This window comes from Morchella sextelata (genome assembly GCF_020137385.1).
Source record: "Morchella sextelata strain SCLS chromosome Unknown scls_9, whole genome shotgun sequence".
In the NCBI taxonomy this organism is placed as follows: Eukaryota; Fungi; Ascomycota; class Pezizomycetes; order Pezizales; family Morchellaceae; genus Morchella; species Morchella sextelata.
In genome coordinates, this window is record NW_025408624.1 from 1,881,665 (window position 1) to 1,898,542 (window position 16,878).

Sequence of the window (16,878 nt, forward strand, 5' to 3'; positions counted from 1 at the left end):
ATGCATGTCTCCGTTCTTCTTCTCCTTTCGCTCACAACAGTTGCCACCGCCCGCACCAGAGCCAGCTGGGCCTGGTCATCGCTCGGCTGCTTTGTCGATCGCGATGTTCCAAATCGTCTCCTCGGGTCTGTCATCATGACTGACGCTTACGAGCAAACTGTGGAGCGATGCTTGGCCAGATGCAGCGCGTACAACTATGCACTTGTCGAGAATGGCCGGTATGGTTTCCTCCACCCCCTTGTGTTCGCCTGGTTCTGCCCCCCTGATTCGTGGAAACAGAGAGTGCTTTTGCGGAAGTACTATCAACAACGGAACATCGGCCGCGATGAGTGAGTGTAATTTCAAGTGTCCTGGGGACAGTACAGAGGTTTGTGGTGGGGTGTGGAGGTATGTTTGCTTGTCCCAGTGAGGGTAGGAATGTAATTGGACTGACATGGACAATAGGGGGGAGATCTACGAGAAGGGCCCAAGTGCTTGGTGTGTGGGTGCTCCTGGGCCGATCTTTACAAGCGAGGAAAAGCATTTCCAAGTACAGGAATTGTGAGGATGACTCCATATAGGCGTCAGTTCGTCAAAGCAGTTGCGCAAGTTTCATAAATTAGGCCTGGTCGATTTTTACGCTCATAGTATGATTCTCAAAATATTACCCACTTGGGGAATTGTAATTACCTCCTCAGGCACTCATTCGGAACCTTTAGCCCTATAGCTAGTTTCCTAAATATCCTACCAATTTAGAGTTTGAAGAGTCGCACTGTATGTGTGTGAAACTGACCGAGCCTAATTTTATGAAACTTGCTGTATTGCTGTGGGGTTAAGAACAAGTATCAATAGGTACATGTAGATTTAGGGCAGCATATGTATATGGCAAAAAATATACAACGTACTCTCTTTACCAGATTGGCGTAATGAGACTACATCTTCTGGTTGGTTTATTTCAGAGTTCGTAGTATACAACTGTGGGTAGATCGTAGATACGGTAATTACCGCACGGTTCTCAGCCCCATAGGGCTGAAGGGCTTTGCCGCCTCTTGCGCCCCGAAGGTCACTGAACTTCGCTGATTCGCCTGATGGGGGGATATGTATGATGCCAGCGCCAGCGCCCGCCCCCGCCTAAAGCTATGGTCTCCTTGCGTCTAATATGCCCAATTCTGTCTTACCACTAGAGCCCCCACCGCTCCGTGGATCCGTCGCGAAATTCATGGTTCATTGATAAATACCAATAATGCATCCGTCGTCCGTTGATATTAGGAACGCAAATAATCAGAGTTATTTACGGAAAACCTTACATTTACCCAGGACTTTCCAGAGCTGTGAAACTCAACCCTCGACTCTCAATTTCCCTTAAGTGGCAATAGCTGTATAGGGCTGAGATAATGTACAACGGGAGTAACCGAGCTGAATATGCAGGCAACATATCTGTACTCCGCATGCTCATATGAACGCTTAAAAAGCAAGGAACATTAGTCTTCTGATGAGCAGAAGGTCACTTGTACCTACTCCAAGCGTAGCTTCAATGTGCTTATATGACGCCGATATATCATGCAGCGGATTTGTGACGCCGCTCCATACAACATTGAGCATTCAGTAATGCAACGCTCTCGAAGAGGCTCTTGCAGCCATAGGGCAGCTCTCCACTCTATACATTCTCTTGTGCAGCGACACGGGAAAGGTTAAAGTGGCAACTTCGCAATATGACCAGATTCAATGTGTTGGACCGCTCCTTTCTATCCCGTACGTGCTCTTATGGGATATTTGGTACTTTGCTGCACGATTGATTTTGGTATCCCGATATAAAAGACCGTTTTTAGTGTAAGTATCTAAAAAAGGGTTTGGAGAAGTATATTACAGAGAGGAAGGTCATAAATACATATAGGAACGTTGATCTGCAGCATCAGGCGTTGCGGAGGAGTGGAGCATCCAGATTCCAGGTAAGGCTGAACTATGCTTCCTCTGTCTAAAAATTCCCTACTCGGGGAAGGCATGAAGATCAGTTTTTGCGGTATCTGTTGCCGATTCGTGGCATTTTTGGTAAGCTATTGTAAGAGCTGTATCTGTACTCGAATATTCATGTTTTTCTTCCCTTCACAGAGTAGAAGGGTATACGATGGTATTCAAATTGTCAACCGAAGCATTTAAACTTACTGGACACAGTAAAGATTAGCTAGATTAGCATAGAACCTAGGTCCATCAAAGCAATACTCTATGCCGTTATGCAGACGGTAGGGGTCCAAATAGGACGGAACACGATGTTTCGTCCTCTAATAGTGATGGGTACGAGACGAATCGAGTCTTGGGGGGTCTTATCTTGCCCTTTATCCTTTGAGCAGAGTCTTGAAAATCTCGAGCTAATGGGCTAGTCTCGTTAAAGTCTCGAGACCTTCAGTCATATGACCTTTGTGCTAGGAAAGCTCTGCAATCATCCTAACCAATGTAAATATTGAAAATTCTAATTTTTTGGAAGGGGGCTGGACAATGAAATTAGGTTGTGAAAAAAACCTAAAAAGGCTTGAGACTTCCGGCCTGTTCTAGTCCCGTCTCGTCTTCTAATCGCCCAGGTTTCCTCCAGAGCGTTGACTGTAATAGATAATTGGCGGTTCATGAAAGGCGAAATGGTTCCATGCGGTAGCAGTATCGTAAATTACTACTAGTCCGGAATATTTGTGGTACTTATCGCAGGATAAGAGGTTTCGGCTCGGAGAAGCGTTTTTGCACCGCTCCCGCTTGTCTCACCGAACACATGTTTATATTATTAAGATTTGCTCACCAAGACCGCGCTCTTCCATAGTATACTTAGGCTCATGATCGCTTACTTTAAGCGTAATAGCCGAGGGGTAATTATGTAGTCCTTTCAAGTACTATACGTCGCGTGGGAGTAAATCTCGCATGAATCGTGATATCTCACTCGTGACCCGAGTGATAATCTGTGAAGGCGTGCTATTGTTGTTATTAACTTTCTAATAATAATAATGATGATGATGATCCCTCATGCTCCCATGCAACCGTATTAACCTTCTAATTACGGGGTGTGTTGGTTAGCGATTGGTTGAATTGTTTGGTATATTCAACTTCTCGACTATGGCAGAAGATACACTATTGGTTTACATCCTCGAATTACCTCTGCCTGATCTACTCCCCATTGATGGAGTTACATGCATCCCGCCACAATGATATGAAATCTTGACAGTACAATACACGCTCATTTAAGACGCTATCGTGTCACCTTCGTGGCTAATGGGACGGCAAGCGCTCTCTCAATCAAAAGTACTCACCTATTTCAACAAAACTAATAATTAAGACCAGGCGTCCTATAACCTCGCCTACAACGATTCTTATGACATTCCCGCTGCCTATGATGCATGCCAGAGCTCTTAGGTGCAGGTCGTGAGAGTCGTATATAGTGTGTGCCCTGTACCCGTGGATAGAATCTCTTAGCAGGTAGGTTTGGGTTATAATTCGTAACCTAGCACCCTTCTCCACGATAGCTTCGAACAGAACGATGCCCCAGACCACAAGCTATACCAGCGAGGCGTCACAATTGTCAGGACTCAACATGCAACTAATTAAGCCAAAGCCTTGCACATCAATCTTTCCCCTCGCACTGATGGCCCGCTCGTAACGGAATAACTCCATCTCGTTCTTTGTAAATTCCATCAGTCAATTTAGAGAACTCCATTGAAGCTATGAAACAGAGTATTTGAAAAAGTCTTTTCAGCCTTTCATTGTAATGCCCACACCCACCAAATATATTCTCACCTTGAAACCCACACCAGGGTTTCAACGGTCTATGCTGGCGTGAACATTCTCTGAGCAGACTTTGGTATCCCTTCGTCTGGCAATGCTGCCCACCCTATAATAAGGGGTCGAAATCTATAGCTTTACTAACACATCCCGTTATCTCTCAAAAATCTGCTTTTTTTTTGGGGGGGGGGGGGGGGGGTCAGTATTTTCGTCAGACGAAGGGATAGGGTTAGGATTAAACAGCATATTTGTGCTTGGGGAGCCTCCATTTTGGCCCTACAGCTAGATGGAGCCACGGACATTCCTTGAGCGTTGATGTGGTGAGTTCACATCAGAGGAAAGAAATAGCTCGCTGCCTATCTCTGGGTTGTAAAAATTCTGCCTTACCTCTCATCTCATCTTTAGGTCCTTTGTTCACATCTTGTGTCCCCCGCCACAACGAGTCACTACATGTATGTACTACGTGTGTAGGGGTAAGTCTATAGACAGGTGGCGGTGTATTGGGAGAGGATTTCTGAATATTTGCTTGTGTGTCACCGCAACCTCTACAGACTTACCCTCACAGGCGTAGTACTCTTATTCCTCAAAATATCAATCGTGCTGCTAGCGCTATGTATGCGTATCAGGATTTAACTGGCAGACAATGGAAAACATATCTTACATTACTACATTACTCTACCTCATTTAAGTCTGTCGTCCCTCAGTTCTCTGTCTCCATTCACCGTGCTAGTCCCCACTGAGTATACTGTCAATGCTCAAGCAAGCTTAATATGAACGCAGAATTAACTAGCTATATATGGAGTGCACGTGGTCGTACAGCGACTTATGACAGCTGTCAAGCAAGTAGGCTTGGAATTCCGGTACAGGGGTAGGCGGAGTGCAACCGGAGGGCCTATCTACTAGCTACAGTCTAGATGTCAAGTCGTAGGCGCTAGGCGGGTCGACTCTGCTGTCAGCTACGACTGCCCACGGCGATGACAATGTTGGTACTGTGGCGACAGGTGGCCAGATGGGTTGTATTTATGTATGATGGAATTATGTAGGTTCCACTGCCCTTTAAAAGTGTGGCACTGCTTCGACTGCTAATGCAGAGTAGGTACTGTGGATGGATAGGCGATCCGGGGTCGATCGGAGATCCACATGCCTTATAAATTTATTATGGGCTGTGTATCTTGAGCACAGCTAGATTGCCGACCACAGATGTTGAAACTTCCGGAGCAATCCAACGAGTGACGTAGAAATGTGACACAATGGACCAAACCAGTATAGATCGCTCCAGTTATATACATGTATATAGCTATAAAATATTATCAAGCTAAACAATGAATCATGAAGTATGACTCGTACTTTGGTCGATTCTAATACAGCTGACTAATCAGAGCGACCACTATTTTTAGCATATTTTATTTTCCTGGCGGAGTAAATTGTGATAGAAAAGGGTATGAAAATTGAATGTTCCATAACAGACCAACTCAATCAAGGTCGTGGACGCGTGCGATAGCCAAACAATTCAACTGTTTCATTTGTTGATAAGGTCCCGCCACTTGAAAGGGGTGGTGGCTTTGGAGTGGATCATATTTTAGGTTCTTTGTATCTTTTTTTTTTTTTTTTGTTTCATAGTTCCTATTGTTTCTGGGTACATGAATATCGCATAGAGCTTGAGCTATGGCGTGAACAAAACCCCTCCTATTCCCTACCCAGTGCCTTGTTGTAGTAACTATGGTCTGATACCAACCGCACATCTTCTTACAAAGCAGACGACAAGAAACTTCCCCTGACTTCCACAAAGCGAAAAATACAACAAAGGAAAGATAAAAGAGTAACCAAATGGCTAATATAGCTGTACCACCTGATGGGTCCGCAATCGAATGCAGTGTAATATCGAAAGGGAACTCCTCCCCTGGGGCTGAGCCGGTGTCAAGAATTTAGCCGCTACCCGGCTGGTAGAGAGAGATTAGCAGAACTTAGCTGAGGCTCGGTCCGATTGTTGAGAGCAGGGAAACTGCCATGTTTACTGTTTTCCACAGTCTAGTTCTCAAGGAGGCGAGTAGCGAGTATTCTGCAGGGTACGAGGAGGGTAGTAGAGGTCGGTGTGGGAACTCGCAATAGGGGTCCTGAGGGACTCTAGCATCGGTAAGGGTCAACGAGACAAGGGAGCAGCGAAGCAGTGGTCTTCTCGAGTAAAGAAGAGGAAGATAATATTGTACAGTAATAGACAGCGTAGGTACAGAAGACGTTGCGTAAAGAAAGAAAGAAACGGAAAAGAACAAGAAATGAGAACGAACTCCCCTAATATACCCAAGGAAATCCCAGCGATGACAAATCCAAAGTGACTCATACATTAACAATCAACAGAACCCGGTAGAACTCAATAGAATCTTTCTGACTAATCCAACTCCTCGTAACCCAGTGTATTCACTAATCGATCTATGAAATTCATAGGCTACACTATCTTCACGTTTTTGGTGAGGATGTCTTACCCGAGGAGAGAAAAGAGATCGAGTTCTTGGGTGAGGAGGAGGCTTTGGAGAGAGAAGAAGAGTTCAACCTGGAAAGAAGATGGCCAAGAGGGTACATTGTACCTGAGAAGGAGGCTATCCCCAGAGGGAAGAAGGAGGGAGAGGAAGGACTGGCGTTGGCAATGAAGCCTAAGCAAAGTCTTTAGAGGAGGTATGACCCCGCTCTTCGTCAAGTCATGGCGGAGTTGAGGAAGGGTGTTGAAGGAACAAGAAGGGATGAGGTCCTTTGTACCTACTCTATTATTCATTCATCTCTCGCCATTGATGATCCCTCCTACTTTTGGAGTTCCCGTTGACGAATTGATTGTAATTGCTCGATAGTAGCTTATATAGGGCATTACTCGACATCAGATCTGGAGTCAAACACATATGAGGTGCATAGGGCTGGCTGCCAAGCGGAGAGCTTGCAGAAAAGGTGAAAATCGTCACCTTGATAGGCAATTATCACAGTGGATCTGCAAGAATGAAACTCGATACGGTAAGGCCTCAGCCAGAACCAAAAAACAGAATTGGCAGTATTCTTGATACGAAGGCTTGGCATTGATGTCAAGCAACTGCTGTCCAATATCTGTTGTCTGAGGTCTGTTGTGACCAGTAAATGATGCACAGTTCTTCGTTGTCTGCAATTGTCCACAATCCTTGGCAAGAGGTCATACTTGATGCACCTGGGAATGTGATCATCAAAAAGACGATTGTTTTTGTTAAAACACTAACATCTGAGTCAATCTCAAAGCCCTATCAACTATTAGCTACATATTTTTACATTTCATTACCAAAAAATTGCAGGTTTTGAAGGAGGCTCAAGGTAAAATTGCCAAGGATTGTTGAGGATTGCCAAGGATTGATGAGACTCAAGACGAAACTGCTAAGAATCGTGCATCAAATGGCCAAGAATCATGCATGATATCCCAATATGGCAGTAGCAGTTCCATTTGTTAAATGATATAGCATGGAGGGTTGGGCGAGACGGAGGGGGTGGCGAGGCTTGGTAGGTTAGTAATACTGGGCCTGCATGTGCAGCCAATGATATCAAGGGATTTTCAATAACAGCGGGTATTCGAGGTTTGTACAGCTCGAGCTCAAAAATCACGGGACAAGCCTCATAGCAACGGTCCCGAACCAGGACTACAGCATTACGAACCCACATAGAACTCCATCAAATGAAGCTATTAAGAAGCGGCCTTTTGTAATTATATTGTCTAGTATATAATAATGAAATCTGTTATGTCTAATACTTTGTATACCAACCTCTTGCCCGGATTACAGCTTCAATCCTTCTTGGCATCCCTTCTACTAAGGCCTCAAACAATCTCTCAGGTATTAACTCCCAACAGTGAATTAAAGCATCTTCCATTAGAGGTCTTAGAACCTCTGGGCCTCAGGTATCATCTGCTAGGTGTTGGTAGTGTTTGTAATAGAGTGTCTTTAGCTGTACCCATTCATGCTCGATAGGGTTGAGATCTGGTGAGTATGGGGGCCAGTCTTGTAGAATTTCAACATTTTTCTCCAACAACCAGTCCTTAGTAATTCCGGCCGTATGAATTCTAGCATTATCTTGCATAAAGATTGGATCTATGCCTCTTTCCTGCAGTTCCTGTACAAAATCTAATAGGTAGAATTCCAATGTTCTGATATAGACTTCTGCCGTCACACTCTCCCCCATGTCCACCCTCATATCTCCACACATGCCTTTGAGACCACCTGCAAAACACCCCCATATCATCTTTTTCACTATTCCAGACTTTGCCACCCCCTTGATACATTCCCGTAGCCATCTTTCCTTTGCACTTCGGAACACCCACTCAACTAACGGATTTGACTGTCTCTCAACACTGCATTCATCGCTCCAAATTACGAGTCGCCAATACGCGACCGTCCAATCTCGATGGCGAATACACTACAGCAGTCGTACCCGAGCCTGTAATGGTGTTAAGAGGGGTCTTTTGGCTTTAATATACTTGTGAATTTGTAACGGCAGCTATGTATTTCGGCTAGGTGATGAATTGGGATGAAGGAAGGAGGTATCGTGCAGTGGAATTAGGATTTGTAATGGGGATTTCTGTTATGTTCTTTGGGTTTCTGTTACGCGAAGGTATTAGTCATCGTTGGATTATGGATGGATATATAAGGGGGTGTTGTCTCGTGCTTTTATCTGTTTTCCTTCTTCTCTTTCTTCCTTACGCAACCTCTGTATTTATCCCACGAATATTATTCTTTGTCCGCACTACGTCATAGGGCTCCAACCGGTTTATCATACCAGGCAGAGCCACCCCATAGTCCATAGCCAAAGTATACCTTTACGTCTACGTCCACATCTACGTCACTTCCTAGGTTGTATTCCTTGGCACCACAGTCTATCGCCTACGGCCCCCGTGATACGTAGGTTGCGTCCTCTATCGCCAACCAATACAACACCATAGCCTACAATGTCGGAACATGTTCATGTCGATTATCAACAACTCAACGATAACCTCCAAAGATTTTTTGAAGCGCATCCACAGGTCGATCATGTTGTCGGAGCTGAAGCTTATGCGCTTCTTCAACAGTGTCAAAATGGTCTTATTCAATATGCAATGGATTTACAGGAGATAGAGGCGGAGGCTGAGAGGGCAAGAAGGATATTTGAACGAGATCTTACTGCTGCCCGAGCTCAACGAACTGCTACTGAGGTTGTGGCCCCTGACGAAGAACCTATTGGAAACAATGCTCCACCTGTACCTCCAGTGCCACCAGTTACAGGTACCACCTATCGGTCGGAGAAACTCCCAGATCCCGATGTGTTTAGGGGGGATCGTGATCGAGAAAGACTACACTTATTCAAGCAACAAATGAAAATCAAGTTACTGGGAAATATCGATCGCTATCCTACACTACAGTCTAAGTTATCGTACGCGTTCAGCAGATTGGAAGGTGCTGCTGCCAATCAGTTTTTACAGTACATGGGAGAAGAAGGTATTGCCTTACCTTCTATGATACGGTTTTATGAGATTCTGGATACAGCTTTTGGAGACCCCGATCGAATGCGTACAGCTAGAAGAAATCTTCGGAACATCAGACAACGCACTCGAACCTTTGCCGATTATTTTGCTGAGTTTCAACGGTATGCTGCTGAGTCGGGTATGGATGAAGTCTCTCGGATTGAGGCTTTGATGGAAGGAATTAATGGGGAACTGGACGAATCGATGATACACCATGAGACTCCTGCAACGGTAGATGGTTGTGCAACACTCTTGCAACGGTTGGATAACCGACGACGGGCGGCGGAAGCTAAGCGAGGTAGTAAAAAATCTTGGACTACTACTACGACCCCAGCTCCGCGCCCTCCACCAACAAATCCTGTTCCTGCTCCCCGTCCCGCTGCCCCTGCTGCCAACCCACCTGCCACTGAGAATCACCCCTCGTTCCGTCCTGGAGGTGATGTACCCATGGATCTGTCTGGAGGACGTCGTCGCCCTACCCCTGCCGAAAGAAATGCCCGCTTAGCTGAGGGCCGATGTTTCTATTGCGGAGGTGTCGGGCACATGGTTAGGGATTGCCCCCAAGCGAGGGCAACTGGAAATCAACCAAGGAGACCTGTTATGAGAGGAGCAGCATTGACGGTGGAAGAAAATGCTGGAAGCGATAATGAGTCGGCAAAAGATTTGTCCCTGCACTAAGTGGCTTAGCCCAGGGACCATTTAAGGATTTTTCTAGGATGCATATTTCTGGTTTTTCGGTATCAGAGGAGGAAATGGATGGAAATCAACTTGTAGTAACTTGTTCGATTTCACAAAATAAAAGTTTTTTCGTACCTACCTACGCCCTTATTGATACCGGAGCATCAGGATATGCTTTCATTGATGAATCTTTTGTACGCCACAACAATCTTACAATGACCCCCCTTAAAATACCTCGCCATGTAGACGTTATAGACGGAAGGCCTATCAAGTCAGGAAAAATTACCCATATTGTCGATGTCTCGTTAGACATTCATGGTCATCGGGAGACGGTGCCATGTTTTGTGACGAAGTTAGGACACTATCCGATTGTGATGGGGATACCTTGGATGCGACGTCATGATGTTACAATACGACCAAAGGAAAATCTACTTATTTTTGACTCTCGAGGCTGTTGTCAATACTGTTCACTCAGTGGAACTGCAGTTATTGTCCATGGTATTTCAATTCCTCTACCAGAACACCATACAGTCATTGTTTCAGCAACCGAAAAAACTACTGTCGACATTGAACAACTAGTACCAAAGGAATTTCACCATCGCCTCCATATGTTTAAAGAATACGATGCTTCAATTCTCCCACCACATCGACCATCCCATGACATCGAGATAGTATTAGAGGAAGGTAAACGACCACCATATGGACCTATATATGGATTATCTCAAATTGAGTTAAAAGCACTACGAGAATATCTTGATGAAAATTTACCCAAAGGATTTATTCGAGCCAGTGAATCACCAGCTGGAGCACCTATATTGTTCGTAAAGAAAAGCGATGGAACTCTTCGACTCTGCGTTGACTATCGAGGCCTAAATGCGATTACAATCAAAAATCGATATCCATTACCATTGTTGAAAGAAACCCTGGCTAAGTTGTCAAGAGCACAATACTATACTAAGTTGGATTTACGATGGGGATATAATCAAATTAGGATAGCGGAGGGAGATGAATGGAAAACAGCATTCCGGACTCGATATGGACATTTCGAATATACAGTAATGCCGTTTGGATTAGCTAATGCCCCTGCCACATTTCAGCATTGGATCAATGATATTCTACGTCCCTACCTCGATCAATTCGTAACAGCATACTTAGACGATATCCTTATCTATTCCGAGACCCTATCAGAACATAAAGAACATATTCAGAAGGTTCTAAAGGTACTTGATGAAAATCATGTTCACCTTAAACCTGAAAAATGTGAATTTATGGTTCAGGAAACAAAATATCTTGGTTTAATCCTTACTCCGAATGGGAATAGAATGGATCCAAAGAAAGTTATCGATGTTTTGGAATGGACTACACCGACAAACGTTCGTGATGTTCAAGTATTCCTAGGATTTGCAAATTTCTACCGACGGTTTATTTTGGGATATTCGAAAATTGTTGCCCCGCTTACAGCTTTGACAAAGAAAAACGTTAAATTTGAATGGACGGATGAAAGGGAGGAGGCATTTCAGACTTTGAAAAAGATGTTTACAACGGCACCGATACTAGCTCATTTCAATCCAGATCGGAAAATTGTGGTAGAAACCGATGCATCCGACTATGTTTCTGCTGGAATCCTGTCCCAACGTGACAACGAAGGAATCCTACATCCAGTCGCTTTCTTCTCAAAGAAGCATTCCCCTGCGGAATGCAACTATGAAATCTATGACAAAGAACTTCTGGCAATTGTACGATGTTTTGAGGAATGGCGACATCATTTGGAAGGGGCACAATTCCCAATCGAAGTCCTCAGCGATCATAGGAACCTCGAATATTTTATGTCAACAAAGCTATTAAACCGTCGACAAGCCCGTTGGTCGGAATTTCTTTCACGTTTTGATTTCGTTATACAATTTCGGCCAGGAAAACAAGGAACAAAACCAGATGCATTGACTAGGAGGTCAGGTGACCTACCTAAAGAGGGGGATGAACGGTTAACGCATCAGAGTCAAGTGATTCTGAAGCGAAAAAATTTGGATACCAAGCTAAGTTTGTTCGCGGGTTCTTTGTCAAATGAATCCGCTGAAGGAGCGTCCACTGTAGAAGAGTTATTTTCAAAAGCTTACCAAGTGGATAGTCTCCCAAACAAGGTCCTCAATATGCTTCGAAATGGGATACGCCACTCAAACAAAATCTCACTTGCCGAATGTATGGAAGATAACAACGGTCGGCTGCTTTATCGAGGCATGCTATATGTACCAGACGACAATGACCTTCGACTAAGGCTTTTAAAAGAATACCATGACAAACCATCTGCAGGACATCCGGGTAGAGCGAAGACTCTGGAGCTCCTAAGTCGAGAATATTACTGGCCACAGATGCGAAAGTTTGTCGATCAGTATGTTAGGAATTGCAATGTGTGCACCCGTAGCAAAGCATCACACAATGCACCTTATGGAGTACTTCGCCCCATGCCGATTCCCAATGGACCCTGGACAGATGTCTCGATGGATTTTGTGACTGATCTTCCTGAGAGTGATGGGTATAATGCGATTTTGGTCGTGGTGGATAGACTAACCAAAATGCGGCATCTGATACCAACGACAAAGGAGGCAAATTCAAGGGAAGTAGCGAGGCTATATATCGATAATGTTTGGAAGTTACACGGATTACCAGATACTATTGTATCCGATCGAGGAACACAGTTCGTTGCAGAATTCTGGAGATCGCTTTGTGATCGATTGGAAATATCACCAAAATTCTCTACCGCATTCCACCCTCAAACAGATGGACAAACGGAAAGAATTAATGCCGTAATGGAACAGTACCTCCGAAGCTATGTTTCCTATCAACAGGATGATTGGGCTCGAATGTTACCAATGGCTGAATTTGCAACAAACAATCATGCCTCCGAAACAACAAAGGTCTCCCCATTCTATGCCAATTCAGGAAGAAATCCAAGAATGACTTTTGGCCCTTTGGAACATGGTCGAACGACGGCGGAGGATCAAGCGAATCATATTGCAAGGGAAATGAAGGATGTAGTAGATTTCCTAAAAGAAGAGATGTTTCGAGCGCAAAGGATACAAGAAGAATCAGCCAATAGGAATCGGACTCCAGCTCCTCGATATCATTTAGGAGATAAGGTTTTCCTATCGACTCGTCATATTCTAACCAAACGACCTTCCAAGAAATTCGACTGGAAACGTATTGGACCGTACAACATTAAACGAATGGTCAATCCCTATACCTATGAATTAGAACTTCCTCGTTCGATTAAAATACATCCAGTATTCCACGTTTCGTTATTGTCGCCCGCAGCCAATGATCCCTTGCCCGGTCAGGAACAACTACCTCCACCTCCAGTTGAAATTGAAGGACAGGAAGAGTGGGAGGTTGAAGATATCTTGGATTCGAGGAAACGAAGAGGAAGATTTGAGTATTTGGTACGGTATATGGGATATGATGAAGCCTCCTGGCAACCACTATCGGACCTTGAGCATTCACCTGATATCGTTAAACGATTCCACGAACGTTATCCAGGAAAGCCTAAGCCTACCAGGAGGTAGGCCTTAGAGGGGGGCGTGGTCTGTAACGGCAGCTATGTATTTCGGCTAGGTGATGAATTGGGATGAAGGAAGGAGGTATCGTGCAGTGGAATTAGGATTTGTAATGGGGATTTCTGTTATGTTCTTTGGGTTTCTGTTACGCGAAGGTATTAGTCATCGTTGGATTATGGATGGATATATAAGGGGGTGTTGTCTCGTGCTTTTATCTGTTTTCCTTCTTCTCTTTCTTCCTTACGCAACCTCTGTATTTATCCCACGAATATTATTCTTTGTCCACACTACGTCATAGGGCTCCAACCGGTTTATCATACCAGGCAGAGCCACCCCATAGTCCATAGCCAAAGTATACCTTTACGTCTACGTCCACATCTACGTCACTTCCTAGGTTGTATTCCTTGGCACCACAGTCTATCGCCTACGGCCCCCGTGATAGAATTCCGAATTTGTTGAGTCTCCGCTTGATGGTGCTAACCGAGATATTGAGGCCAAATTGTTGACGAAGCTCCTTATAGGTGAGACTGCGATCCCACTGGGTAGATAGATACAGACGTCTATCATCACGCTCAGTTGTCTTCCTGAGCCTCCCTACATGTTGGGGTTAGACACTGCCGATGGAGTTGAACCTAGTCCAGGTGTTGTGAACAGTGCTTTTTGAAACGCCAAAAACTTTGGAAATATGTCGGACTGTGACACCACACTGTCTGGCGCCAATGATCATCTAACGGGTAGCCTCTGACAGTTCTCGCCTACTTGCATTGAGCTGTTTGGAGGAAGGATTGTGGGGAGGTGCCATGGTTGATGAATCACGGACGCCACGGTTGATGAGGAGCGGACGCGTTGTCCCATAATTTCTGAATAAGAACTATACAATTATAGCGAGTGATAATGAATTCTAGAAGAGTAGAGAGTGCGCGCACTTCCCTTCCTCTCCATATTCTACAGTTCGAGGTACAATGAAAGCGGGTGCAGGTGAACCTTCCTCCTCCTCCTCCTCCTCCTCTTCTTCGTCCTCTTCAACAGTGCCGGGTGCGGGTATATCCCCCATAGGTACATCGACTGCAATTTGATTCCGGAGTTCTTCTAACTTCCTTGTCTTTGTAATCTCGTCCTGCTCAAGCCTTACTAGAGAATGCCAATTTAAAGGAATGGTACAATTGTTCCTTTCCATCTATTGACGCCTTATTCTCTTTCTAATAAGAATATCTATATCCTTTTCCAATCTTCCTATTTGTTTTCTTAATCGTTCTAATTTTTTGTTTCTCTTCTCTTCTTCTGCCTCCCGCCTTTCTCTATCAAATTCATCTAACGTTTCTCTATCCAGAAACCCAATACCATGGTTAGGGATCTTTGTTTTTCGGGCTTTTTTTTTTTCTTTTTACAATCATCCAACTGTTTTTTTAAATTCTTTACTTCATCTTTTAAATATTCATTTTCAATGATTATTCTTTCTGCGGCGTTGAAACCTTTAACTGAGTAGTGCCTTATGCGCCAGGAGTAAGGTGAATTACTCGCAGTGGAATTTTCAATTGTTCTTCGCATATGAACAATTGATGATCGATTTGTAGGTGTACTAGTGACCGCAATTCTTTCGGGATTGATGGCTAGAAATTCGGCTCTGTTACGCGGCAGTGGAGTACTTGGTCTAGGTAGCAGTGTATGTTCATTATTATTGTTCGTCTGCCAATCCAGTTGTCTTAGAATTATCGAGGAATCTAAAGGGCAAAGTCCGGTCCACCAAAAGCTGCTTCGGATGTTTTCTGGTGTAAATGCCTCCCGCCGAGCAACCGAGATAATCTGATAGAAATTGTGTTTACCAACACCGCATTCCTTATTTGTAAACCGTAATTCTAACTCTCTTCTATAGTAACGTTTGTATGGTGAAAAGATACAAACATCAAGAGGTTGTAGCTTATGTGTTGTATGCGGGGGAAGGCAGAAGGGAATAACGCGGTTGTTGAGACAATATGTGAGGAAGGAGGTGTTGACGTGAGAAGTGTGTCCGTCAAACAGCAGTAACCGGAAGTCATCCTCTGCCTTTTCTGCTGTCTTGCTGTGTGGGCCGAAGTTTCTTTCCAGCCATTTCAAACTCATCGTCTCGTCTGTCCATCCATTTGAGGATCATCTAAAAAGTATATTTTCTGGTGTATCATATCTGAAATTGTCAAACCATTCCGATACGAACTCCTCACGCTTATAGATAATCATAGGATCTATGTCCGATCCATCTGCACATATTCCTTCTAGAACAGTAGATAGTTCTCGTGTTCCTTCTACTAGAGTATTAGCATCCGTCTCCATTCCGTGCTGAATCCGTTGCCCTACCCTCATTTTTGAATAATCTACCCTCAGTACGTGGATGTCTTACAACTTGAACTACCTTTTCAGAAGCGGAACACCCCATCAAAAACCCTATCTCATCAAAGTTATAGGTATTTTAGGCTTGATCTCCTTCGCATAGACACATTCTGCAAGCTATTCAACGATTAGATAGGTACTTCAACATCTTGAAGTGATTAAAAAACTAACCTCATTGAAGAATTTTCTCATTATTTCCTATCATTACCTCGTACTGTTCTAAGCCACCCAATGTATCGGCTATGAATATATTTCTTATGCGAATAGAATTCTGATCTTTCAAGTAGCGAGTTAATGGGGCCTTACGGCCCCCCTCCCCCTCCTCCCCCTAGGCTCGCCGTTTGGTTGGCTACAGTTCAATAGAGAGGCCTTATATAAGAAATACATGCCAAGGAGTGACATACGTATATATACTACCGGACAAAGCTCCCAGGCTCGCAACAATGAATCTGGCCCGCTGAATAATCATCATTCATAGCGAACTAAACTTAGATAGGCAACTTTGTACAATTTCACAGGCGACCCCTCTGTCTCCGACATTCGGGGCAATGGTCGAGTGGCGAATATTCATGAGATTCTGGAGCTTCTATCATCAGTGGTAAACCGGAATAAGCACTGAATCTTCGTTAGCCTGATATCGTGAATCATGTGGCCGGATCTGCATACACGGACAAATTGATCTTGAGAGGCCGGGGTTTCCATTCATCCTTTCTTTTGTCCCCTGGATCTGAGACGATGCGTGAGGGTGGCCTAAAGTGTGTTGATATTCTAGCAACTTGACATCTAGATTCTCGAATTATCGATGGCTGAGTAAAGGAGCAGCTCTCGCCCACGCCGCAGTGATAAAGCTTGTTTCGCAAAACGCTTCGTATCGCTTCCTCTGATTCTTGATGGTCTGGCGTGGGAGGTTCTTGTGGTCCTCTGTAGCAGAGCCTATTCCTGACCGTTCAGAAGACCCCAAATTTGGTATTTTATTCTATGTTAGATTTTGCGCTACGCTTTGGTGAATATTGGGACGGTTAAAGGGATTTAAACATGGATAACATACGACAG

General features: G+C 44.3%; 5 protein-coding genes across 5 annotated transcripts; 3 read left to right on the forward strand and 2 right to left on the reverse strand.

The window, feature by feature from the left end:
- On the forward strand, positions 1-544 carry H6S33_013168 (uncharacterized protein; the record flags this gene model as incomplete). The annotated part of the gene is made up of 3 exons (XM_044844547.1): positions 1-218; positions 280-387; positions 445-544. The coding sequence occupies 3 exons, from the start codon at positions 1-3 to the stop codon at positions 542-544; spliced, it is 426 nt and encodes a 141-aa protein (XP_044694877.1).
- An 8,139-nt stretch (positions 545-8,683) lies between these two features.
- Positions 8,684-9,913, forward strand: H6S33_013169 (uncharacterized protein; the record flags this gene model as incomplete). Its single annotated transcript, XM_044844549.1, has 1 exon — positions 8,684-9,913. The coding sequence occupies one exon, from the start codon at positions 8,684-8,686 to the stop codon at positions 9,911-9,913; it is 1,230 nt and encodes a 409-aa protein (XP_044694878.1).
- Positions 9,914-9,987: 74 nt separating this feature from the next.
- Positions 9,988-13,470, forward strand: H6S33_013170 (uncharacterized protein; the record flags this gene model as incomplete). The annotated part of the gene is made up of 1 exon (XM_044844550.1): positions 9,988-13,470. The coding sequence occupies one exon, from the start codon at positions 9,988-9,990 to the stop codon at positions 13,468-13,470; it is 3,483 nt and encodes a 1,160-aa protein (XP_044694879.1).
- A 714-nt stretch (positions 13,471-14,184) lies between these two features.
- H6S33_013171 (uncharacterized protein) lies at positions 14,185-14,638 on the reverse strand (the record flags this gene model as incomplete). Its single annotated transcript, XM_044844551.1, has 2 exons — positions 14,185-14,332; positions 14,388-14,638. 2 exons carry the CDS (start codon positions 14,636-14,638, stop codon positions 14,185-14,187), a joined length of 399 nt encoding a protein of 132 aa, XP_044694880.1.
- A 1,241-nt stretch (positions 14,639-15,879) lies between these two features.
- On the reverse strand, positions 15,880-16,531 carry H6S33_013172 (uncharacterized protein; the record flags this gene model as incomplete). Its single annotated transcript, XM_044844552.1, has 6 exons — positions 15,880-15,942; positions 15,997-16,023; positions 16,132-16,153; positions 16,230-16,282; positions 16,430-16,440; positions 16,498-16,531. The coding sequence occupies 6 exons, from the start codon at positions 16,529-16,531 to the stop codon at positions 15,880-15,882; spliced, it is 210 nt and encodes a 69-aa protein (XP_044694881.1).
- Positions 16,532-16,878: the final 347 nt, after the last annotated feature.